Genomic DNA, 26280 nt, shown 5'->3' with positions numbered 1-26280 from the left:
AGTTGGACGATGATGCAATAATCCAGAGCGTCACAGATACAGAAATGCAGTATGACGACTCGAACAAAGTACTCCAGCTGGCAAGCAGCATAGCTACACCGAAGCAAGTCATGGATGCACTGGATCTCTTAGGCACGTCTGCGGGCACGCACTCGCAAGAGCAAGCCTTAACAGCCCTCTCAACCTACGAGCGCCTTATAACCCCGACGCTTATTAAAAAGCGGCAGATGAAGCTGACGGAGTCCTTCGCTTCCACCTGAGTTGCATAGAATTGCTCTGCGGGAAGTTAAATAACATATTCCAGCGTTCATGAATCAACGTCGTCATTGCTTTACTGAGCGCGGTATCCGATGGCTGCGAGCGTTAAGCGCTCTAATGGTAAGTGGTGGCCTCATGGATGCACCAAGTTAATACTACTTCCAATTTTCTTCGAAAGAATATTCAAGTTGATAGCTCTGGTATGTGCATAATTTTTTTTCTTTGCGCCACGGGTTGCCATGTCTTCGTGAAAGGAATTTTTTATTTAGTGACGACAAATCATGATGATGGCACTGATGGCCACATCTAGTGGCAGCTATGAGCACTAGGCGCGGCGCTTGCTGCAGACCTGCTCTTCACCGTACGCGTAATGGGAGAAAAATGCGTTCGTACCCGCTGGCTATAAAGCATCGCGATCTTGGTTGCGCTATTAGTTCCGGGGTTTATTGGTCATCTTTGTAATTTTGCTATCTACAAGGTGCCATATGCCAGGAGTGTTCCAAGAACCTGCATCTTTATTTGGACTGCTGAAACATGCAAACCTCGACTTAATGAAACTCACGATTTAACGAAATTTTCGGCTGCAAATTGGACTTCGTTATATCGAGGTTCGACTGTAATCCTGTGCACCATCACAGCCTGTGCTAACACGGAACGGAATGCCTGCATGGCATGCTGACTCGTAATCACCGACTAGCCAAATCGACACCCACCTGTATGAAGGCTCGGATAACCCCGATGACGCTTTATGCTTTGTGTGATGCTGCACACAGTCATGAGTGTGCAGTGTGGTAGCTGTGTGTGATTGGTGCTAGGGGGCACCAACTGTGTCTGTGGTGGTCAGACCGTCTGCTTTGCCAGCCTGTTTAAGAAGCTGTCTTTAGCCAAAAGGAGGAAATTGATGATGCTACAGGATAAGGCTGTAATTATTGCCCAGGTTGAAAAGGGCAGGAAGAAAATGAAAATTGCCGATGAATTTGGAATGGTGTCCAGCTCAATGTCTACAGTCTTGAAAAACAAGGCTTCCATTCTTGGTGAGCTTGAATATGGTGCGAGTGCAAAGAACAAAACGATGATGGCTGCAGCATTCCCAGATATCGACAAGGCGGTGTTTGCAGGATTTTGTGAACAGCATGCCAATGAGATGCCGTTGTGTTGCAGAGTGCTTCAGCAAAAGGCGCTGGACTTCACGTGCATGCTTGGGCACAATAATTTTAAGGCAAGCCCTGGCTAGTTCAGCCGTTTCAAAGGCCGCCACAACACAGTGGTGGGCTTGTCGGCATAGGCAGGCGACATAGTGGTCAAAGGCATTTCCGGGGAGACAGCATCGGTGGACCCTGTGGCAACGTCGGCGTGGCTACTGACGAACAAAGAAGTACTAGACTAGTACAAGCCCTCGGACATTTACAACACATGAGACAGCCTTATTGTACAAGATGCTTCCATCGAAGACCTTGGACTTAAAAGGCCTAAAATGCCATGGGAAAAGCACAGAAAGTGGCATGTAACACTTTCACTCTGCACTAACATGGGCGGCACAGACAACAGGGCCCTGCATGCATGTGGGAGAAGCAAGAAGCCCGACTGCTTTAAGGAAAATCGTAGGCTGCCCATACAATACACCGCGAACCTAAAGTCATGGAAGACCTGGAAATTATTTGGCGGCTGGCGCGAGGCCTTCAATGCCGACATGCTGAAGGCAGGCAGGTCAGTCTGCCTTTTTTTTTTATAATTGCAGCACCCATCATGTTGATGACATGGAGCTCAGGAATGTGCACTTTTTTTCCCCCACCAGATTGCACTTCCGTGCTGCAGCCACTCGATCAAGGGGTAATTCACAGTGTCAAGTGTGCAGAGGCTGATTCAGCGTCTGCTGCTGATCCTCCAGCTCAAGCATCCCACCGACGTGGAGATGTTCATAGCGCATGAGATAGTGGCTGCCGCAGGAATCGTAATATGTCCAGCCGTGATCACGAATTGCCAGCTTCAAACATGCAAACATGCTTCGAATTGCCAGAAAACATGCCAGCTTCATTTCCTCTCAACAGGCATCATGCACTGCTCCGGCAACACTGCAGAAAGATTTCCCCGAAGTGCACTCAATGACAGTGCTGACGGTGCAGTACCACCATCATTGACTAACGCATGGGGTGAACTTTGTGCCACGGCAAACTTATGTCGTGCCTTGCCGTTAGCTTTGTGCTGTGACATGGCGAGTTCCAGATGGCCTCAGTGTCAATGAGTTCATTTGCATGGCTGATGACATTGTCGTGAAACGAAGAGATGTCCGACGAGGCCATCATAAGCAAGATGTGCGAAACTGACGACGCCAATGAACAACAACCTAATTAAGAGAATACGACGAATCTGCAGGATGTGTGAAACGCCTTCGACACAATGTGTTCATTTTTTGGCAAGCACGACGCCAACGTGGCAAAAAACCACATTTCGCAGTGTGAATTAAGAGCTGTCACATTTATGCAAGGCAAGGCTCGGCAAAGTAAGCTTACTGACTTTTGTCGATTTTTTGCAAGCCAATTTCTCATTTTCTCTGTCTCATTCTCGCACTCACAAAATTCCTGCAAAAGTGAAATCTTTGCTTTCCTCGGCGATTTCGTTATTGCAGGTTTTGACTGTATAAAAATATGTTATCACCCATTTCACATATAAAGATGAATATTTTGCCCTTTGGACGGTGTTTTACATGCACAGTGAGCTTGACATTTGTGTTGCTAAGCACCCCTTGAACGAACGAGGCAAAAACTGGACAATAAGTTTCCCTACATGAGTTTGTATCTGCCGTCATTACAGCGCAGCATGTCCTGCCCATGCACCGACTGCGAGAGCAATGGAGAACATCGCAAGTTGGCACAGTTCGCCACAAGGTGGCACCAGCCGCTTCACGTCCGCGTTGCATGTCACTTACAGTCGTGGTCCTTACGCATCCAGAGAAAGAGAGAGAAAAGAACCAAGAAGTGCAAAGCGAAGTGGCACAGTGGTGCCCCTCCTTTCTACAATCTCTTTCTCTCTCAGCGAGCACTGAGACTATGGCAGAAATGTGCCACGGAAGCACCTGAACGCGCCAACAAAGTCTAAATCTGCATCAAGACGAAGCTGCAAATTTTGGAAGACTCAAAGAAGTACGAGCAAATGCACTTAACAATATTGATGACTCTGAATCGGGTGTGAAATACCGGGTGAAACACGGTATTTCAGCAGGCCTAGCACATGACAAATTATTTAAAAGTGGCATAAATAATAAAGGTTTTATTTTTCACAACCTATTTTCTACAACATCCATTCTTCAGCAACAGTGGCGAACTTGTGTTCAGAGCTACACAGTATCTTTGAGAGCTTTTTCTTTACGACAATCCAGATATAGTGATGGTCGGTTATAGTGACAGTATTTTTCCTTCTTTTTGATATTGTTTTAAGTGGACTGCACCTTTATCTTTTCAGACTACTAATAAGTGACAAACAATTCTTGTACTCAAAACCTGAAAGTGATGCAATTGCAATTTCACTGGCACCGGTCTCCATGAGCAGTACAGTAGCACCTGCGTGGTGCGATCACAGGCCCTGTCTTAAAAGCTTCCAACAGGAATGCTGGCGCACCCGCGTATGTCGCATCCGTGCAGGCGCAACTAGTACACATAATTAAAACAGCGTCCAAGAAGTTCAAGTGCAACACTAAACCTAGCTATTGTTCTCCGTGCTCATCCCTTCAGGCTAAACTGCCAATCTTTTTATCCTCAGGTTTTCACTATCAAATCAAGTTATGGGGTTCAATGTCCCCAAGCAACATTGCAGCTAAGAGAGGTAGAGAGAAACGGTATTGTGAGTACTGGAGGGCTCCAGATTCTAAATCTGGAACACACAAGCATTCGTGCACTTCACCCCAATCGAAATGTGGTCACCGTGGCCAGGTTAAAACCTGTGATGCTGAGCTCAGCATCACAACGCCGTAGCCACTGCGCCACCGCTGCAGGTTCCCAATGAACAAAGCAAAAGTATTTCAATCTCTCCTGGCTCCATGACAATCACCAAGTTGGGCATCTACAAGAAGTGTACTCAATGCCGAGGACACAAGCAGCATGCAAGACAGCAGCTCTGAGAAGGGCTTGGGCGCTGGCTCACCGATCCTGCCTTGACAGCGGTCGTGTGAGGCGTGTCCCGTGGCCTCGCTGCGAGACCTCGCGGATCCACGGGTTGGGCTCCAGGGTCTGCACCCGTGCCTCCCAGTGACCGTCGCCCACAAGTACACGGCTGTGCGCACCTAGACAGCAACCAGAGTTGGAGCATACGAAGCTGCATTTAAGGTCAAAGTTGCCGCGATGCCGAGGAGCACAGCAAGCAAGCAGCCAGCCCCAACTTGAAGCAGAAAGGGGAGCTCGCCATAACGAGAAACAGTGGGAAAGCGTGCAAGTGCTCAAAACTCATAGTCAGAAAAATCACTCTTTTGTGATGCGGCATCCTCATTCAGCGAGCCCCATATCACGCTGGCAAGAGGCACAAATGGCACAAAGATACCGCACAGCAGTAGTACATTGAAACATCCACCGAAGAGAGATGCGACAAAAGGGCAAAAACAGTGAATGGAGAACTAGCAGCATTGGGTATATCCACACAGCTATAGCCATTCAGGGAATGTATTCCTGGACGATCACTTTCGGCAATATTATCGCCTGTGCGTGACGTAGTGCTCAACCAGCCAATCAGCATGTGCCTGATGAACGAGGCGACAGCATCGCCGAAAGTGATCATCCCAGAATGCGTCCCCTATTGACTCACAAGATGATGATGACGACAGCTGATGACAGCCCGCTTTAGGTTTTAAGTTCAGTTCTACTACTGAGGCAGCATCCATGGAAGGAGGTTTTCATTTACGTTTTCATGGTAGACTTGGCACAGGCTTGGCACAATTCTCTGCTGTAATGCCGTTTTGGAGCAGGGGGGCACAAAGGACTACTCTTGGAGCAATTTTGCACAGCTGGCGCAGCTGTTTCATTACTGAATAAGGTAAGTCAGCGCTCTGGCACAATATGCTCCACCTCTCAGTCTGTACTATTGCATTTATCATTGAATATCTCTTACTTAGTGTTCTGCACATTTTGACTTCTTGCGATTACTTTTTTCATGTTATGACAGCATCTTATTAGGTTCGCGGCACTTGTATCTATGTTTTATCTGTTTCCCCCTTCCCCGCACTCCTGCTATAGCCCACGTGGGCTGCCATATGTATAAATCAAATACATTTCAAGCCCTGTATAGGGGAACAAAAGAAAAGAAAAATGTCAGGCCGCTAGGAGTTCATAAGCTTTGCACAAGGCAATGCTGCCAACCTCTGGGGGGAGGGGGAGGGAGTTTCTCACAAGTCGAATATAGAAATTTCCCGTATCTCCCTATATACTGCAGTCAATTAAATTTCCCAGCTTCCTAACATTTCAAACAATTTCCCTTTACCCCCAACCACACCAAAACAGTCTCTCTCTGTCAACAGCACTGCTGCTGGGTCCCTACAAACAATCTGTAAAAGCCAGCAAAGCATCATTCTCAGGAACGGACGAACATTATATTGCATTCCAATATATGATGCAGAAAGCTCTGATTAGAAGTGGAAGCTGCCTACCTGGCCCTATGCCCAGATACTGCAACCCTCTCCAGCATGCCTGGTTGTGCTTGCACTCATGGCCCTGCGTGGGTCAAAGGAGGCTTCAAACCACACGTTGACACACATGATAGGATTCCTGTCAAACACTTCTCGTACAATGTGCACATATAGTCATTGCTCATACCGATGTATTGAAAAATTTGTCAATTTTGGTTGCAGGATGAAGCATTGAGAGCGGTGGCAAGGTTTAGCGTAGCACTCGAGCTCTTTGGATGGTGTTCCGACAATATGCAGAAGCAATACGTTGGCTCGACGTGGCACATGAAGCAACTGCTGCTCCACAACAGAAACTGTGTCCTGGGAGCTACCAGGCGTCTCACAATGCTTGCACGATATGGAGCACGGTTAGCACCACTACGGACATCACATATCAACAACAAAAAAAGAGACCAATGGAAAACAGTCGGTGCCTGTCAGTACCCAATGATTAATAGTTCAAGTTTGATGTACACTGTCCATTTAACTCAGACAAGTGTATGCACACAGCTGCAGGAAAACTACTGTGCTTGCGTACAACGCTCTTGCCAGCAGCGAAAGGCAGAGTGCGACCCTGACTCCGTTGATGAGCTGTATGAGCAGAGTGTGATGGTGCATCAAGTTGGCTTTGTTACTTTTGCAGCCAAATGTACCGCATGTCGCGCACATCCCCCGAGACCTTCTAACATGTTTATCAAACAAAGCAGCAGCCTTCTTGCATAAACTTCTTGCTCTAATCCCAACAGCAGGCCACGTGGCCTACAACAGAGTGCACAGGCAGTACATGTACCATCAATACCAGGACAGCCTGGCAGCAGTGGCATGAGCATGTCATTAAGTGTCCATACGACTGCTATCACAATGAAAACCAGCTTCATTACACAATGCATCCTATAGAATAGCGCGACATATATGCAAAAACAATGCACACTGGCGCAACCAATACAAGTTTTTTTTTGTTATTTCATGAGTAAAAGAAAATGTGCACTGGCAACATAGTAAAAAATTGCATCTTGTATTAACAGTGGAGCGACTGTGGCGACAGATGTTAGCTCCTAGGCCTGCTGTGTAGGTAGCACAGTGGCAGCTAGCTTGGCCTCCCCACTATGGATGCCTTCATGTTAGGGTTGCCACGTGTTCCAGAGGAGTGGGAAACACACGGAAACCCTTATAGAACAGCTACTTTCTGCAGCTGCCAAGTGGTGACAAGTTTAAGCTAGCACAGCCTTGGCAACAGCTTGCATCTCCATAAATGTAGCTGAAGTGTTACATGAATGACATAGACCCTAAAATGCAATCTTTGATCAAAATTTTACCAAGAACAGGGCAGCAGTAAGCAAAAACTTCTTTATCGATTTTAAGCAAAATGTGCATGTCCCTGTATTTTAGGTGCAGCACGTTGCCTACTGAGCCTACACGCTGTCCTTTTGCATGTTTTATGGGAGTGTTCGTGCAGTGTCTTCATGCCTCCACCATTTCTGGCCATGCCGGCGGTCTGGCAAGTAGTTTGTTAAGGGGGGGGCATGGGTTAAGGGGGGGGGGGGCACAACTGAAAAAAAAAAAATCCGATTTTTGGTAACTCTTTCTTTTGGCATCTATAATGCCAAATCTACACTGTATCAAAACTATTTGCACAATAACGCACCCTAAGTGTCCAAAAAATTATTTTGGCAGCGTGAACGGCAAGAAAGGAGCCTAAAATCGTGCAGGAGCACCGGAGTTCACGGAGCTATTTCTCAGCTTTTCTGCCACCGAGCGCCACCATCTTGGTACCGTTCAAAAGCTTTAAGTCCTGCTTTTCAGTTCACCAAAAAATCGCCAACGATGGCCGCATAGGAAAAGCGCAAACGTAAAACAATCATGGGTCGATCTGAAGAAGCTCACGATGCACGTGGCCCTCCTATTGACTCGGTGCGCCAGCACACTGAGAGGCACCTCCCGAATGGCTGCTGGTATGGCAACTAGTGCCCCAACGCTGTGAGCGCAGCACTCATCTGCTAGGCCTGCCAGTGGGCCTGCTTCAAAAACTGTTTATCCGCTGTTTCTTTGTCGATAATATTGTAGTAAGCAGTAAATGTAAGCAGTAAATCGACCCTCTCTAAAAAAAAAAGGTTTGAAACTGGACATCCATCCACGGAAAGCGAAGTGCAAGCCATCTGCTTTTTATAGCAAGAAAGAGGAGGCCATTTTTCCAAGGTTCAGATGAGCCGATGATAAGATCATGGCGGAAAGAAGTCCCTGCGCCGTGCAATCTCATATTGCAGTGGCAGTAATGCAGCAGCAAAGCTAATCATTGCCCTTTATCCTCTCATGTAGGTTTACTTGGGAGACTGCAGACAATGCACGGAGTAAGACATTTAGGAGGTGAAACTCCCGTCAGCACGAGCGAGTGCGGGCGACCAGATAAGGTCACAACTGTCGTATGCGCCGACGGGGCCGTATACAGTGGCGGCACCATGCGACGCGTCGTAGAAGCCGCAGCGAAAGAAAAAAAAAATGCAGCGCCCGAGCAGGCGGCTCCGGCGCGCTGTAAACGGCGGTAATTTCTTTCCAGGCCGCCAGCAGAATAACGGCTCCGCGGGCTTGTGACCTTTTCTGGTCGCCGCAAGCAGCGGAGTTTCCACTCCTAAATGTTTCTTGCTCTGTGGCCTGATGTCAGCATTGACATAATCATTTTAGTGCGTCTAATTATTTTATAATTATTATTTCTGGGCTTTGAAGCTAGAAATTTATATTTTCCCACTTTTCTTTTTTCACAAGTATAGTTGCTGACCGATAAATCAAACACCAGTAACCCGGACACACTCAGTAATTTGGACAGCTTTGTGGCACCATCAACAGACAATGTCTATTGGCCAATATTTCGGATGGCCGCCAGCTCCACATTCGATTATCCGGACTCTGTCCGTGGTTGTAGCGTACGACGGCCCTGCCACCATTATCTCCTTTGGCAACCTCAACCAGACATCAAGTTGGCCTGAGATTATACACCAAAAGGCAATCCCTGAGGCTTTGCCTTGGCCACAGCACTACACCTCAAAGATTTAACTGCAAATGCCGATCTTGGGGGCTTTGCCTGAATTATGAGGTCCCATCAACATCGTGATCATCATATTCGTTCCAATACCACCACGCATGCTTGTTGAATTTGCCTTCTGGACAGCTTTCCGCCATTCTGTGCTTGTTTGTTTGGTATGCTTACCAGACACCACTCTGCTGGCTCCAAGAAGTCTTTCTCGTGAAGTTATCGAAAGTACACGCCAAATGATACCAATGGTGCCCTCGCAGTCCCGATCAGCCCGGCCCCGCAACTGAATAAAGCCCCTTAAAGTTTGTGAAGTAGCGACACTCTGCTCTTCGTTTCTCCACCCTTTTATGCTCCCTCCTTGACCGTGGCACCACCTACACTGCTGAAGCATAGCACCCAACCTTTCGCAGAGTGAATGCATGCATGCCAAGGCAGTGAGCTTTAAGCAATCGCGTTGACTTTCTAGCTCCGAGTAACTTCGTGTACAACACAGAATTTCTAAACGAAGCGTTATGCAAAATCAGTGATGGCAGCTTTTTTCTGTTTTGATGGCTATTCTTTAAAAAAGTATCTGAACGAGTGCTAACGCTGTGCCATGACGGCTCCGAATGTATCGCGTGCACTACAATTAGGTACGCAACATTTGCCAAGTACGTGTCGCAAGACCTTGTTGTAAATGGTTGTAAATAACACATGTACGATCCAGTGCCAACATACTGACCTCCAGCAAGCCCTCAGTAGCCTAAATAATCCGTGCAATCCTTACCGTGTGAATTTGTGGCGCGTATCAGCTATGATGTACAAAAGACGACAAAGGGCACAAACGAACGCTGCTCTGAATGTTGGAAAGAGTGTTACATGCTACCGTGCCACCGACGTGCGTGCTTGCCAATCTTCTAAGCATGCGCAAAGGCTCAGAGATGGGCGCTTGTGCTATTATGTTTCTCGTGCATTACTTTTTCAGGTTAGTGACTGATCACGAATAACTTTTCATCATGCGTTAGCTCGTCCATTCACGAAGTGACATACTTATTGAGAACAGAGTTGCACTAAGCTGCATGCATTGAGGACTCTAAAATAACATTTGGTATATATGACTTTAGTGAAGTGATGACCAGGCAAAAAATTTCTGCTCTGTGACGCAGCCGAAATTGCGGTAAGTGAAATGATGCAGTCGTTTATATTGAGGCACCATTTGTTGTCTTATTGCGTGTGTCTCAGAGGCATAGTGGTCGAACAAGCTAAAAGTTGAACGAACGAGTAAGCGAACGACTAAACAAACCAATGAATGAGCGACCACATGTTTTCTCTGCAAGTGCTCCACCGCCACATTTTAACCTATACACACTTTAAAGCTGACAAGAATTAACATGTACGTCTCAAAGGCATATGATACTGTCATTCGGCAAGGAACGCATTTCGGGAGAGCACGTACACTTTTCATTTATATCGCAAATCCACCGAGTGACCGCCAATGACGAACACGAACAAAAAAGGTGAATAAAGCTATTCGCTCTAAAGAAGGCTACTGTGTAATCACAAAATGCAGAGAGTTGCTTTCCTGAGATGAGCCTCAAATTTTATCAAATAGAATATGCTGAATTCTAAAGGTTTTGTAATCGCGTTTTCACTCTCAGCCTCGCGTGCTCGAAAATTCAAGCCTGCTGGCGTACAATACAATTAAGCGCATCAAACGCAACCATGTACTGCTTAAATAAACGAAGTACACATCGCATAGGAATCGTGTTAAAGCGTGAAGACAAATGGCAACGTCCTCAGTGAACTGTGCAATATTTAATACATTATGATCGCAACAAATTACGCAAGCCTGACATACTACACTATGAGAGACTCGCAGCTACCTCTATAGTCATGCAGAGAATGTTGGTCTGAAGTTCTCCCTCCCAATTCGATGAATTCATGTCTTTCTTCTTAACCCGTAGCGCTTACCGCACGGTATCGAGAACAAATTCTTGTTTTTGCTGAAACTATTTTGGCATGGAAGGCGCAACAGGTTATGGTGATAGAAAATGCTGTGAAGCAACGTCGCACTTGCCACAAAACTTAGCTCAAGGCGTTCGCAAACCAAAACAACACGGAACAGCAAGGGCGACATCATGCGCTCCTCGCCCCTCCGTGGATACTTCTCAAGCGAAAATGGAACTGAAAAACGACTGTAAACAAACGAAGCCAGCGCGAGGGCCCAAATGGTGCCATTAGGCCAATAGCGGCACGGCATTGGTCTCAGCCAGAGCGCGCGAGGAGGACGTGGCATTCTTCAAAGCGTGGCGCTACATTATGAAGTTTAAGGGGCTTTACAACTGAAGAGCCTGAACTGCCACCTACCACAATGAGCTCAAATGCGGACATCATTGATGACCTGCTAGGCTGTGGTGTGCCAATTCCTGCTGCCGTTACATTTGAAGACTTTGCAGATGTCGACAGCACGGTTGCATCGTGTGCCGAACTGAGCAATTATGAAACAATTGAGCAAGTTACTGTGACTGTAACTCGGATGATGACGTGCCGTGTGCTCCGGATCGGCATGCCCACCACGCGCGCTGATCCAGGCGGTTGTGTCCGGAGACTTCACATGCTGATCTGACTCAAGCCTTTGTAGTCCTTGCATCGACGTACAGAGACAACACAAAACTGGCAGAAATACAAAAGGACTTGGTTGCATGTAAGTGAAAGTGAGCAGCAATGAATGGACCACTTTTCCCTTGCACACGGGCCTTAAAACGTATATAAAATAGTCTTTTTTGGATGCAGTTGTTTTTCCAGATATTCGATAGTTGGACTTATTTTCGTTCCCCGTGGAGAATTATCGGTCCTCATCTGTATAACTTTTTCAACGTCTCAAATTTTGGGGTCGGCACTGTGTTCCTTCTACTCATTCAATTCTCGCGATTCTTTTTTTTTTCCATGAATGCTGGTGAGTCAGAGAGCACACAATAACTATGATATAGTGTCTTGGGACACAGCCATATCTTGGAATCCTCTAGAAATCACCAAGAATTCACATTTGCAAAGCTGCAACCTTAGAATTCCATAACCTTGGCTAAAGCACAGATACAAACACCAAATGCTAATTTGTAGTCTTTGAACATCCAGGAATACCTGGTTACTTTTATTTATCTTGTTGCAGTAGATTTTTTGCAAGTCACATCTCAAATTTTAAGCACAAGAACTGCATCTAATATTTTTTTACTTTACAAAAAATTCTATTGCATATTTGTAATCAGCACACAAGATTGGGTGCGTCCGGAAAGTTTGATGTGTCTACAGCAATAATAAAAATTTTTCTTCTGGATGCCATGTCCTTTCATATTTAATGCTGTTTGTTTTTTTACTTTTCTGAAAATACAAATTTTGCCCTCCACCTAATATTCAGGTGTCTATATCTCAACACCAAGAACGGAGAGATCCGAAATTCTTTTTTCACAACGAAGCATAATGTATCCTCTATGAAGTATAGCAAAGAATTTTCTTTTTTTTATGTCACTTTGAAAATTCATTATTTTGCTTCATTTTCTGCTAAATTGTTGCCACATTTTGTGGGCTTGTATTCAATGGGCTGTATCTGTTAAGGGTCACATGAAAAAAGTGCTTGCTATCCTTGATTCCTTACTCTTTATGCTTTTAAACTGTGCCTTAGAAATAATTTAACTGTCCTATTTATTTTCTGTTGTGGTCTTAAACAACGGAAGTGAAATGTTAATTATCATAGGAACTCATAACCCACCAGCAAAACTAATTACATATTTGAAATCTGCACATTAATCTTAAGACCAGAAAGTTTAATTAATATTATTGAAAAAAAAAAAACGTGAGCATTATTTCAATAGCAGTGTCGCCCTTTAAGCCTTTGTGGAGACTGCAGGCTGCTTTCATTTTTGTAAGTAACGCACACTCAAATCGGTCCCCCTCAAAGAGGCTGAACAGCAGCATGGTTGGTTTGTCGCCTATTAAAAGCATGCTGTACTCTTCTTAGAATGCTACATGCTATGCCTAGTGATTGGAGAAGGTGCATATTGTCACCTGGTAGTGACGTTAAGGAACACAGTAGCAGTACTGTGAAGGACAAAACTAGCTTTTATTGGGCGAACCTGTGCCCACAAAACAGGCTACACTTAAAGCACAACGATAGCGGCGAACACAGTCGGCGATCGTCGAAAATCTGATCTGCGGATCAAGCGCATCAGCTTTTATAGATCAGTCGTCGAATGTTCCAGACTAATCGTCGGGACCCACGTGCCTTCCACAAAGTTCTACATCACGCGATGAAATCAGATAACAAAAGGTTCGGTGACAACAGACAGCCAGGTAGAAGCATCGATAACTTTCCAGAAACTTCGCATACATACAGGCGCGTCCCGCGCTGTGCGATTACATTTGTTAAGCGGCGAAACGTGGTCGCCCGATCAAGATAAGTACACGTGTCAATACCCCCCTCTTAAAAAGCATCGACCCGATGCTGCAAACAAACGAAAGTAATAAACAAAAGCACTTGTAGCACAGAAAAAAAAATAAGAAAGTTCGTCAGCATCCGTAAAAGGGTTTAAGGCGCACCACGTGGACCACTTCAAATCGTGCGCGGCGCCGCTGTGAATGCGAAATGCCGTCTGGCAATACCTCATAGTCCAGTGCGCAAATACGTCGAATGACCTTGTAGGGTCCGAAATAGCGTCGCATTGTTTCTCACTCAGTCCTCGTCGGCGTATAGGGGTCCAAACCCAAACACGGTCACTGGGTTGGTACTCGACGAAGCGTCGTCGGAGGTTGTAGTGTCGGCTGTTGGTCCTCTGCTGGTTCTTGATTCGCAGGCGAGCGAGCTGTCTGGCTTTTTCGGCGTGCTGGAGATAGGTAGCGACGTCAAGATTTTCCTCGTCAGTGATGTGCGGCAGCATGGCGTCGTCGTCGGGTTCCTGCTGTAAACCAGCTTAAATGGCGTGGTCTGTGTTGTTTCTTGCACCGCTGTGTTGTAAGCGAATGTTACGTACGGCAGGACCGAATCCCACGTCTTGTGCTCGACGTCGACGTACATTGCTAGCATGTCGGCGAGGGTCTTGTTCAGCCACTTCGTGAGACCATTCGTCTGCGGATGGTAGGCAGTTGTCCTCCTGTGACTTGTCTGGCTGTATTGAAGAATGGCTTGCGTGAGCTCTGCTGTAAAAGCCGTTCCTCTGTCGATGATGAGGACCTCTGGAGCACCATGTCGCAGCAGGATGTTCTCGCAAAAAATTTCGCCACTTCGGCTGCGCTACCTTTCGGCGGTGCTTTAGTTTCAGCGAAGCGGGTGAGGTAGTCCGTCGCCACGATGATCCACTTATTTCCGGTTGTTGACGTTGGAAAGGGTCCCAGCAAGTCCATCCCGATCTGCTGGAATGGTCGGCAAGGAGGCTCGATTGGCTGTAGTAATCCGGCTGGCCTTGTCGGCGGTGTCTCGCGTCGCTGACAGTCTCGGCATGTTCTGACATAACGGGCGACGTCGGCGGTCAGGTGCGGCCAATAATACTTTTCTTGTATCCTCGATAGTGTCCGGGAAAATCCAAGGTGTCCAGCGGTCGGATCGTCATGTAGGGCGTGCAATACTTCTGGACGAAGTCCTGACGGGACAACAAGAAGGTAGTTGGCGTGGACTTGTGAGAAGTTCTTCTTGACGAAGCCACCAGCATCGAGAAGACACTGGAAATGCGGAACCGGCAATTCAACCGCCGCTCTAACTCGACAAACTACGCCGGAGTTCAGTCACTGGCCACCGACGACCTGCGCGCGACTATCCGAGCGGTCGTGCGGGAGGAGCTGCAAAAGGTGTTCCCGTCATCACAGCCTCAAGTGGAGTTGATTGCCAACACCGTACGTGAAATGGTACAACATCAACTCGGAGTAGCCCCTGAATTGCCGCAACCTCAGCCGCAAGCGAGGACATACGCCGCTGTAGCCCGCCGTCAAGTATCCCACACCTCCACCAGATATCACGTGGTAGTGACGTTAAGGAACACAGTAGCAGTACTGTGAAGGACAAAACTAGCTTTTATTAGGCGAACCTGTGCCCACAAAACAGGCTACACTTAAAGCACAACGATAGCAGCGAACACAGTTGGCGATCGGCGAAAATCTGATCTGCGGATCAAGCGCATCGGCTTTTATAAGCTGCGTTTACATGAATGCGACAGTGTCGCATCGCATCGCATTTCTAGCGCATCACATTCATGTAAACAGCAGTAATGTGCTAGGAAGGCGCATCGCAATTATGTGCCAGGCGAGGGTAGATTAACGGGCGCGAGTCGACTCTCGCGGAGCATGTAAACACAGGATTGTCGCATTAGGAACGATGGGAAGGAATTAGCCATCAACATGGCGGCGATCTCGGCTGCCCGCTTCGAATTGAATTTGGCGTTGCTTTTGTAAAATGCACTTCGTTCGCAGCAAATGATTGTGTAAACGGCTTTCGCTTAGTCTCAGGCTGCTTCGATGACGGAGTATTATGGATACCTTTGGGGTGTTTTCGAGATCGCTTCTCGTTTCGAACGAGTCGAAGCCTAATGAAAGAAACATTCGAGATGTCAGCGCTACCTATCGCTAGAATCGGAAAATAGCCGCAACGACGGCATATGGCCTCTGAGATCCGAAGATCTCGCCGTCCAACTAAATCTGCAAAACACGTGCGCGGCTTTGCCTCCGCTACACTATAGCATATAGCGTACGCTATAAGTTGCGTACGCTAAACTAAAGCTGTCTGTTTCTCGGCACTCCGCCACCAACGTGCACTCGGCCTACTACCGGAAACCAGTTGCACCGGAAGTAGGTTGCACTTCCCTTATACGGCACCATGTGGCGCTACGTTCTCGCGAGAATTAAGGCGCTACATGTAAACGGCGTCGCATCACCTTTCCCAAATGCGCTTGGAAATGCAATGCGCCACTGTCACATTCATGTAAACGGGGCTATAGATCAGTTGTCGAATGTTCCAGACTAATCGTCGGGACCCACGTGCCTTCCACAAAGTTCTACACCATTCGCGTCACGCGATGAAATCAGATAACACAAGATTCGGCGACAACAGACAGCCGGGTAGAAGCATCGATAACTTTCCAGAAACTTCGGATACATACAGGCGCGTCCCGCACTGTGCGATTACATTTGTTAAGCGGCGAAACGTGGTCGCCTGATCAAGATAAGTACACGTGTCAATATCCTGAAAAAGTCATGCAGGCTTGCCTGTTGACGGCCACGTTTTTTGGCCAAGGTTGCCAGCACACCTCTGTGCATTTATTATGCTTATCTGCATGCGCATTGTCACACCCACATCAAAGCCAGAATCAGTGGTAGATAAAGCCAGAACAACTTTTGTGGCACAGTGCGTTGTCAGCCTTATCGCAAGTCGAAGCAGCGCAGTTAGCCTCTACACGACAAAAAGAGATCATGGCACACACCAACCTGTAATCGTATGATGAGTTGCTAAGGCTTAAAGGGCCCCTGAAACGGTTCGGACAAATTTTGTAGGCGCGTAGGGTACAGCTTACCTAAGTAGAACATTCGCACCACAATTTAAGTGAAGCGTTACGCATTAATGGAGCTGCAAGCGATTAGAAGTTACCCTCCTCCCTAGCTATGCTTTTCCTCCTCAACTCGCTTGCCAAGCGAGCGGCGCTAAGCTCCACCTTCACTGGTTCAGCGTCACGATGCGACGTCACATCGTTCACTTCCGGTTGTTTTGGAGCACGCCCCCTCCCGCGCGAGATCTCTCCGCCAGCCGCTTGGCCGTCGACCGAGAGCTATCGAAGCAGAGTGCGTTGCGAGCATTCTGTCGTAGCGCCGAGCGTGTCCGGTATTCCGGTAACCACAGGCAAGCTGGTCATTTCAGCAAATGACTGGAGGCATAAACTCAAGCTGATGAAGGAACTTTAGCGTAGACGTATGTGAGAAGCCTGATCGGTCTGCACGGTCCAGACACTTGCTGGCGCAGCGCTTAACCAGTCAAACAAAGCGCTAATATTGATCTAACCAAGTGTAAAACGTTTTAAACATTTATAAATCAACGTGTTGATGATTACACTCCTGTGAAAAATACACACCAGCAGCAAAGAAGAATACACTTCGTTGCTGCTACTGCGTAAGGTTGAGCTCTGTGCCACCAGGTGGCTGCACCGTGCAGACCATTCACATTTGCCCTTCTGCTCATCTCGTGGCTCATCCCGGCACAGTCAAGAAGCCAGACCCTGTCCCCTTTCGCTTGCATTTGCCCTAATACCGGACTCGCGAAACGCTATTGTGTTAGTAATCTTGCGGTGTAAAGTGACGGCCACAAACGCGCAAATCCTGGCGCCGATCGGATACCGGCAGTCCGATGCGCAGCAGCCAGTTCGCTTGTATACTGCCTTGCAGAGGGACACGATGTCGCAGCTTGACATATTGCCAGTCGCTAGGTTTGCAGTCCACAAGCCAACAAAGTCGAATCATAGTGCTCGCGAAAAGACTGAGACCAACTCTGACCGCGGAGCTCTCGTCAAAATGGAGTACAGTAAAACCTCGTTAAACCGTACCCGCTTAAACAGTAGTTTCGGTTTAAAAGTAGTAAAGTCAATTCCCCGACTCAGCTGCCACTGAACATAATGTATTTTGTATTCGCATAAACCGTACCAGCTTACTGCGTACGCATCGGTTAAAACGTAGCGTTTCCACTTTTCGTCGCGCAAACACGGCGGTGCGTCGTCTCCATCGGGCAGCCCGGCAGAACAACAAGCCTCGGAGATCGGTACAACGGCCTCCAAGCGCCCTGTGCGTTTGCACGTGAAGCCGCATCAACATCAACATCATTTCGACGCCGCATGGACGCTGTGCCAGAGAGCGTTGTGGCGTTGTGCGAGCGACGACTCGCATCATGCCGAAGCTAGGATAAAAAAGACGGCGGGTGTTCAGCATAGAAGAAAAATTAGACACCGCCCGTGCTACCGAAGGTGACACGAAGAAGTCGGCGCTGGCCCGCAACATGGATCTGCTGTTGACTACAGTGTGTGGCATTTAGAATGCAAAGTTGCTCGGCAGCGCTGCTGCGACCGCGAAGAGATGTCGGCTACGAGGTTCGACTTTTCACCATCGTTGCCGCTGTTGTTGCCGAAGTGTCAACTAGCGACAGTGATGAGGACGACACGGAAAGCAACAGCACGGGCTATTCAGGCCCGACAGTGGCAGAAGCTGCGCGTTACGTGAGCCTCATGAATGCGATCATCGCAAGGAGAACAGGGGCGCGATAACGTAACTATTCCAAACGAAAAGTTTTCCGAACTCCGGCACCCGGCAATGAAAAAGGCGCCCCGGGACTTATGCAGCACTACTGCGCGCGTGCACGGAGAATACGTAACGCCAACGAGGAATCTGCCGTGCGAGTGTTTGCAGAGAGGAGGGGGGCTGGCTGAGAAGCTGGCACGCAGCTTCAGTAAGTTTGAGGCCGCTGTCGTCGTGCTAGGCCGCCACGACATCAAACGAAAATAACACTTGCGTCCCGCGAAGTGAATAAATACTGCATGTTTTTTCCCCTTTCATCGCACTCTCTCTGAGTGCCGTTTTCGACAGGTAAGTGGGCAATCTCATGCTATATCACTTAAACAGTACTACCGTTTAGTACGTACTTTTTCCGAGCTCCGGCCGACTACGGTTTAACGAGGTTTCACTGTACGTTGTAACACAAGCAGACGACACTTCCTGTGTGCCGGAAGTGCTGAAGTGTACTGAAAAATTGTTCTTGTGCATTCTCTTTATGTTACTTTCTTTTTATAAAAACAAATGAACTAACATTCCAACTATTACGAAGATTATTTGTTTACCATAAAGTTGGAAAAATTATCAATCACGCGCCCTGGTCAGCCAATTGGATAGGTCACCCCACTGACATCATATGGGTGATTTTGGTCATATGGGTAGGGGCGGCTTAAAATTCCGCCGAGCAGCGTGCTGCGATCAGCAGCGATGTGCATTTTTAAAACCTTATAATAAATTACATGCTTTACGCATAGCACTTAGATGTGTCAATTAATGATCAGAAGGACCTACTCTAACGACTCAGTACGTTTGTAGAAAATCGTCAAAATTGTTTCAGGGTCCCTTAAGTGGTCAGCCAATACATTAGTCTCTAAGGAGGCTAGGTCAGGGATTCGTTGCAACTATGTTTTAGCCATTTGTGTACATTAATTGGGTGCTTAATAAGGAGGTTCTACTGCATGTCCATATGGCACTCCACCACTGTAGCTTCTACAAGCAGCCATGCTCCAATAAAGTTGGCTTTCTCAATTCTGTATTCTCCTCTCTGTCTGTCACGTTTGCCAGTAACACAGGAGATTGACCTTCTTGGTGTGTATGCTTCAATAAAGTACTTGGCATCATTGTCTGCTTGGTTCAGTAGGACTTCTTAGTTGCCAAGAGGCAGTGAAACTGGTTCGTCTCCATGGCAGTCCGCGCTTCAGACGGCGAAGTGCATGTGCCATACAATGGTGGTTATCCCTTCTCTCAGGACGAACAGGACAAGCACAAAATCCAATTGTTTTACTGAATAATGTGGAGACAAAAAGTGTAGGAGGACGTGGGACTGAGATGTATACAGCACTTTACAGTATACTCGGGCAGAAAAAGAGGCCGGCCTTGATTCCCGACTGAGCGAACAAACAGCCAGAGCTTTCCTCGCAAATATCGCCCGAGCACGCACCCTCTGGTCATGGCAAACATGACAGGCATGATGAAGTGCAACTTCGCCACATAATATGAGGAAAAAGAGTGCCGCAATGAGGAAGAACTCTTCTTTTAAAATTGTTGGAATGAAATGTAGGTCATTGTACTAGCCTCATAGACAAATGATTTACAAACAGGGCAACTGAAACACTAACCTGAAAAATTCAAGAGTTTAACTCACAAAATGTGATAACAGCAAGTCCATTCTCCAGTACGAAGAATGGCGTATCGCACATTGATGTTCTAATCATGTGTACCAATACATCTGTGTTCCCCCAGAGTAGTCTTCCCTTCTGTCACTCTGATTCGAATGTTAAAGTTCAGGTCTCATTTGTCTATGATAGCAATTAGTTTGCAGCTGCCAAGATTTAAAAAAAGAAAACATTTTACAAATGTTCTACGAAAAAATGTGTACCTTGTGGGCAAAGTTGGACACCTCGTAGCGTAGTAGTCCTTCACGCTCCAAGACCTAAAAGAGGATTCAACGGCAAAGTTAAATGGCAAAGTCAAGTGGCACATAGTCTGGCACTCTCAGATGTATCCATTATACTGTGTTATGCTGTAGCAGTAAATGCAAAGCTAAAGGTGTACAGACTTGATGTACATCACATGCCTCATGTGCATGATCCACGCAATGCTTCGCATTATGTAGATGTCGACTACAATTGAGTGTGTCAAAATTTTTTTTGTCACTTCAGATCGTACATTCTTTCTTGCGTTTTTTTTTAATACGTATGCACGACTTTTTACAGTAAACAATATATATTTCTATTCTGCAAAAATAAAGCTGGCTGGTTTCATCTTCAGCTTGTAGACAGCACTGCAAGCATGCTACATTTTTTTTTGTTACCAGAATCAGAGGCATGCTATGTTTTTCTTGCTAAATATCGGGTGCATGTTTGACTTTTTCGTTTAGGAGCTCAAATGCCATTTTCACTTTAGTTTTCTACATTCAACTGAAAACAAGTGGGTGCACATTCGATTCAGTGAAGTGTTTAAATAAGGGCAAATACAGTCGAGCCTGGTTATATCAAATTCGCAAAAGAAAATGCCTATCAGTTCTATATAGGGCATAATTCGATATAAGCCTGCAAAATAATTTGGCATCATAAAAGCACATAGCGCTTAAAAAAGCACTTTATTGTTGAAACTAGCTTAGTTTCGCATGAAATAGTCCTGTATTTTCTTCTGCTTGGGAAATTTCGCTGCCTGCGACGCACACACTGTCTAAAGAGTCAGAGCAGCTGAGGTCGCAACCTTCCACATTCGCGCAGAAGCACCAGACTAATGCGAGTGCACCAATCACCTCGGATGATGCCGGCAAAGGATCGTCGTTGCTTTCCTCGTTGTGCCCAATATCACTTGTGCTCGGTACGATGTCGGCAGCGTAGTCTTCCATTTTCAGGCTCTCCTGTGGTCGCGACACCGTCATCCGCACTCACGACCTCATCAACCATTGATCCATCAACGGCTTCCGGAAATTCTGACAGCTTGCTCCAAACTTCGGCGACATCGGCAACGGCTTCGTCGCACTCATCAGAATTTTCAGTCACCACTGGGCACGCGGAAGCCGGCACGCAGAAGCCGGCGCGTCTGAAGCCATTTTGGATGAACCACTTGCACACAGCCCCCTCGACGTCGACGTGCATAAGCGTCGGGCGCCACGGGCGTCACGTCACGAGTTGGTCCGCTTTAGCCCTAATCTTTCCCTTATTCTTCCTTCAAGATCGTGGTGAGAGTGCTCTTCCGAATGTCACATGCTACGGCAACATCTAACTTCTCATTGTGTTCGAATCGATTCACGATTTCGAGCTTCATGGCAAAAAGCAACTTTCGTCACTTCGCACTAGCCATCACGGCAGCACTGCAGGAGAAGGCCCACAAGGCGCAAACACAATGAACCAGAAAAGCAGTGAGAGCACGCGCACTTCCACTCTTCCACCATCTTTTACGAGTGCACAAGAGCCTCTGATTGGCTATCTGAGCATGCGCTGCAGGTGGGCCAGGACCATTATTGCAGGGAGGTGTTGACGAATCGCACGACGCCGCACAGTCAGGAGGAAGAGCTGGTGGATGGAGCCGTGCCGCCGGGTTTCCTCGCTGCCACCAAGGAAAGCCAACTTCTAGGGGCACTTTTGCGCCACTTGAGATTCTATGTATCGGGACTCGCTGCTATTTTTGTTCGATGTAAGCATAACTTCGGCTATATATACTCATTGTAACAACACAGTGTTCAGAAATTGTTCTATATACAGGATAATTCAATGTAAACGGGTTTGACATAGTCGGGTTCGACTTTACTGCCCCAAATGACTCCACAGTGTATTTTCATCTTTTTCATGTCTCTTGTATAATTCAGCCCACCAGATAAGGCGACCGATTTCGTAGGTCCCGTCAGGGTTGAATAACAGAAGACAACGGCACTTTCTTTTTGTTTTTTGTTTTGTCCTTTGTGCATGATGACGGACATGCACATTAAGTAGTGCATCAGCTATAAATTAGGGACAGCTACAAAAATAAATATACAGTTGAAGCTTATCGTCTTTTTCCTGTCAAATTTGCATGTAGCACCACTTGTTTTCTCCCCCTACCATATTTACTTGCATAATTCTCGCACTTGCATAAAGCTCACAGTGCCCACATTGCCCATCAAAAATAAGATTTAAGTTTTTTCCTCGAGTATTCACTGCACCCCCAAAAATCACAGCTACAGATTTTGGTAGCACGAATGGTCGCAGGTGAGAAGCAGGCATGGGCATTGTTTTTGTTCATGTTGCTTCGCTGTGGGCTGATATAGAAGCTACATGGCTGGTTTCAAGTTGAAAGTGATTGAGTATGCTCTGGACTATGGCAACAGGGCAGCCAGCAGGCACTTCCGTGTTGACGAGTTTTGCGTCCGCTACTGACGATGGCAGCACAAAAAGCTAAAAGCCACCAAGACACGCCGGGCCTTTCATGGGAAATATTTACAGGTTGAAGCAGCACTCCTTGAATACATCAAGGGCCTCCGTGCAGGAGAATGTGCCGTTTCAATTGAATTTGTCAGGAACCAGGCCTGCATAATTGCAAGGACGGAAGGTATCCCGGCACAAGATTTCTGCTCGAGCAATGGGTGGGCCAAGAGATTTATGCACAGAAGTGGCCTGTCACTTACGCGATGGACAACGTTGTGTCAGCGTATAAAGACAAAGACAAGACAACGTTGCCCTCGGCGTATAAAGACAAGATCGCTGACTTTCATCGCTTTGTGATTAGGATCTAGCAGGTGAAGAACTTTCTGCTCTCGCAGATCGGCAACGCAGACCAAATGCTGCTAAATTTTGACATGCTGAGTAGCACAACAGTCTAACAAAAAGGTGTGCAGAGTATGCACATTAGGACTACAGGTGCTGAAAAACAAAGGTGCACCGTCATGCTCGCTGTGATAGCGGACGGACGAAAAGTGCTACTTTTTGTAATTTTCAAGCAAAAGGGCGTCCAAAAAAGAAAGTTCCCTCCAGGCTTTCTCACATTCGGGTGCAAGAAAAAGGGTAGATGACCGCAGACCTTATGGTTCATTGGGTCAGAACTGTTTGGGGACGTCGCCCAGGGGCACTACAGTCGCCGACCGCTAAATCGGACACCAATAATCCAGACAGCTTTGTGGCACCACCAATTGCCCCACAAACTTAATTTGTAGAGACAACCGATATTTTGGATAACCACCAGCCCTACATTTGATCATCTAGACTCCGTCCGTGGCTGCAGTCTGTGCCAACTCTGCCACCATTATCTCCTCTGGCAACCTCGACATCAAGTAGGGCCTCAGAGATTAAACACTAGATGGCAGTCTTTGAGGCCTAGCCTTGGTTGCTGCTCTACGCCTCAAAGATTTAAATGCTAATGCCAATCTTGGAGGCTTTGCCCAATTTGGGAGGTTGCATCAGCATTGCGATCATCACATCTTATTCCGGCACCCACGCACATGGCCAGCTATTGCGATTCTGTTTGTTGAGTTTGCCTTCCTGACAGCATTCTGCCATACTATACTTGTTCGTTTAGTTTGTGTTCCAGACAGCACTGTACTGGCTTCAAGACGTTTTTCTCCTGAAGTTATAGTGAGGCTGCATCAAATGGCACCAACAGTGCCCTCGCAGTCCAAATGAACCCGACTCTGTAACTGAACAGCCGTTGTGCCGTCTACCACAACCAGCTCAAATGCGGACATCACCGATGACCTGTTAGGCTCCAGTGTACAGATTCTTGCCACCGTTACATTTGAAGACTTTGCAGACATCGACAGAGCGGTTTCGTCGTGTGCCGAACTGTACGATGACGAAAAAATTGGAGGATTATCAAGGTTAAGCCCAGTGGATGCGAAGCATCCACTGGGCGTAACCTTAGCGTATCCTTAGCGTTTGGAGGCATCTTGACCGCATACACGCCCGGCGCAAAGATGCTGGCGCGGTTGCGGGCACAGAGACTGACGCGACGGCGGGCGCGCGCCGCTTCATCCCTGGCGTGACGTCACATATCACGTGATGCAGCGATGGTGGCGCCGCCGCCGCGTGGCGCAGGACGGCGCGAAACGAAGCGTGGAGGCCTCCGCCGGGCGGCGTCCGACGGCGCGATATGAGGCCCCATCTGCAGCCGGTGTGACGTCATCACGTGACGTCACATCATGTGATCTCACTTCAGGGTCAATGGTGGCCACCGCCGGGAGGCGACCGACGGCGCGATATGAGGCCCCATCTGCAGCCGGTGTGACGTCATCACGTGACGTCACATCATGTGATCTCACTTCAGGGTCAATGGTGGCCACCGCCGGAAGGCGACCGACGGCGCGATATGAGGCCCCATCTGCAGCCGGTGTGACGTCATCACGTGACATCATGTCACGTGACCTACTTGAAGGTCACTTGAAGGTCAATGGTGGCCACCGCCAGGAGGCGACCGACGGCGCGATATGAGGCCCCATCTGCAGCCTGTGTGACGTCATCACGTGACGTCATGTCACGTGACCCCACTTCAGGGTCAATGGTGGCCACCGCCGGGTGTCGCGCGAAGGCCCGAAACCTATGTTAATATGCTTCACATAATAATTGAGCATGTACTCCCACCCTCAAACAGCGATCTGACTCGAAGATGACGCGCTGTGTACTCCTGAGCCTTCACAAGCAGATCTTACTCAAGTTTTTGCAGACCTTGTATCGCTGTACAGCACAACTCAAAACAAGAAGAAATACAGGCCCACCTGGTTGCACGTAAGCAAAAGTGTGTGCAGCAATGAATCGACCACTTCTTCCTAGCACAGCGCCTTTACAACCTAAATAAAGCGATAATTTTCTTTTTTGGATACATTGACGTTTTTTTTTACATTCGATAGTTTGGACTTATTTACGTTTCCCACGGAGTCCGAATGATCAGTCGTCAATTGCACTTTACCCATCGCTGCTCGTCGTCGACAGCTTGTTGACTGCGTTCGGGCGAAGGTAAAGGGGCTGCAGACTGGTCTAGCCATTATCCCAGGCAGTCTTACATCAATGCTGCAACCTCTGGAAATATCCTTGAACAAGCCATTCAAGGATAATGTTCAAAGCTGTATGCAGAATGGATGGCGGAATGTGAACAAGCCATGAGCAAGATCAAGAAGCTGTTGCTTTTTCATCTTAACACCAGTTCACTGAATCAGCAGGAACTAAGCAAAAACCCCTGGACTCATAGCCAAACTTCAAATATTTGCATTCCCCTAACAAACACACCAAGCATGTGAGAGTTATTTGCGCAGCTGGCTCCTTACCTCAACAGCGGCCAGGTACATCTGGGAGCACGTCTCACTGTCTGGCAGGGACTGCAGCAAAGAACATTTGCAACGTATGAGGGGGACGATGTGGAAACAGCATATGCTGTTAGTGAGTAGGTCTAGGTTGTGGGTTAACCCATTCATAGAAAAGCCAGCATAACGCCAGCCTGAAGGAGGCCCAAGTCCTCAAAGCCAGCCTCAACTTTTGTCAACCTTTGCTTCTATTAAAGGTGTGTGAATACTGAATAGTCAAATCCCGGCAAAATGAAATCTACTTCAATAAAATGTTCGCCTCAACGAAGATTTCTTAAATTCCCCGTCAATATTCCACAGAACATAATGCATTAAAATTTCCTTCCAAAACAAACAACTTCGCAGACACATTTTCACTTCAACGAAGTATTTACACATTTTCACTTCAACAATGTTTTTACAGAGCATACATGGGCAAAATTATTTAAACTGTTGCTCATAAAAGCCCCTAAAACTGTTTTTTCATGCCTTGACAAGCCATCGACATTGATAGCATAAAAAAAAAAAACAGGAACTACAGCTGCTCAGGCCATGACGCAATGTATTTAAATAAAACAAAGCCGCCATGCCACATGGGTGATGGCGAAGCAACGCGCTCTTATGGAGGAGCATCCGAGCTCTGAGGAAACATTTTGGGTCATGTTAGTTAGGAAAATGGTGTGTGTACAAATAACACAAATGCAATAATTTTATTTTTATAGTATTTCTGATTATTCATTTTCTACAAAGTTTTGTGAAAATGGCTATGGTGTACAACACGAATCACTATACAAAGTAGCGGTTGCGAGGTCAAATCCCAGCAGG

The 26280-nt window shown here is 47.2% G+C and overlaps 1 protein-coding gene across 6 annotated transcripts in view; it reads right to left on the bottom strand.

Moving 5' to 3' along the window:
• Positions 1-26280, bottom strand: part of LOC135899686 (radical S-adenosyl methionine domain-containing protein 1, mitochondrial-like) — an 84969-nt gene that overhangs the window by 34810 nt on the left and 23879 nt on the right. For all 6 annotated transcript variants that reach the window (XM_065429012.2, XM_065429011.1, XM_065429010.2 and 3 more), the window contains 4 exons: positions 25441-25491; positions 20077-20130; positions 5888-5951; positions 4396-4534 (listed from right to left, as the gene is read on the bottom strand). In XM_065429012.2, coding sequence (XP_065285084.1) covers positions 4396-4534; positions 5888-5951; positions 20077-20130; positions 25441-25491 — 308 coding nt within the window. The remainder of the gene's footprint in view (positions 1-4395; positions 4535-5887; positions 5952-20076; positions 20131-25440; positions 25492-26280) is intronic.

This window comes from Dermacentor albipictus, chromosome 7 (assembly GCF_038994185.2).
Source record: "Dermacentor albipictus isolate Rhodes 1998 colony chromosome 7, USDA_Dalb.pri_finalv2, whole genome shotgun sequence".
In the NCBI taxonomy this organism is placed as follows: domain Eukaryota; kingdom Metazoa; phylum Arthropoda; class Arachnida; order Ixodida; family Ixodidae; genus Dermacentor; species Dermacentor albipictus.
This window is presented reverse-complemented; position numbering and strand designations above follow the sequence as displayed.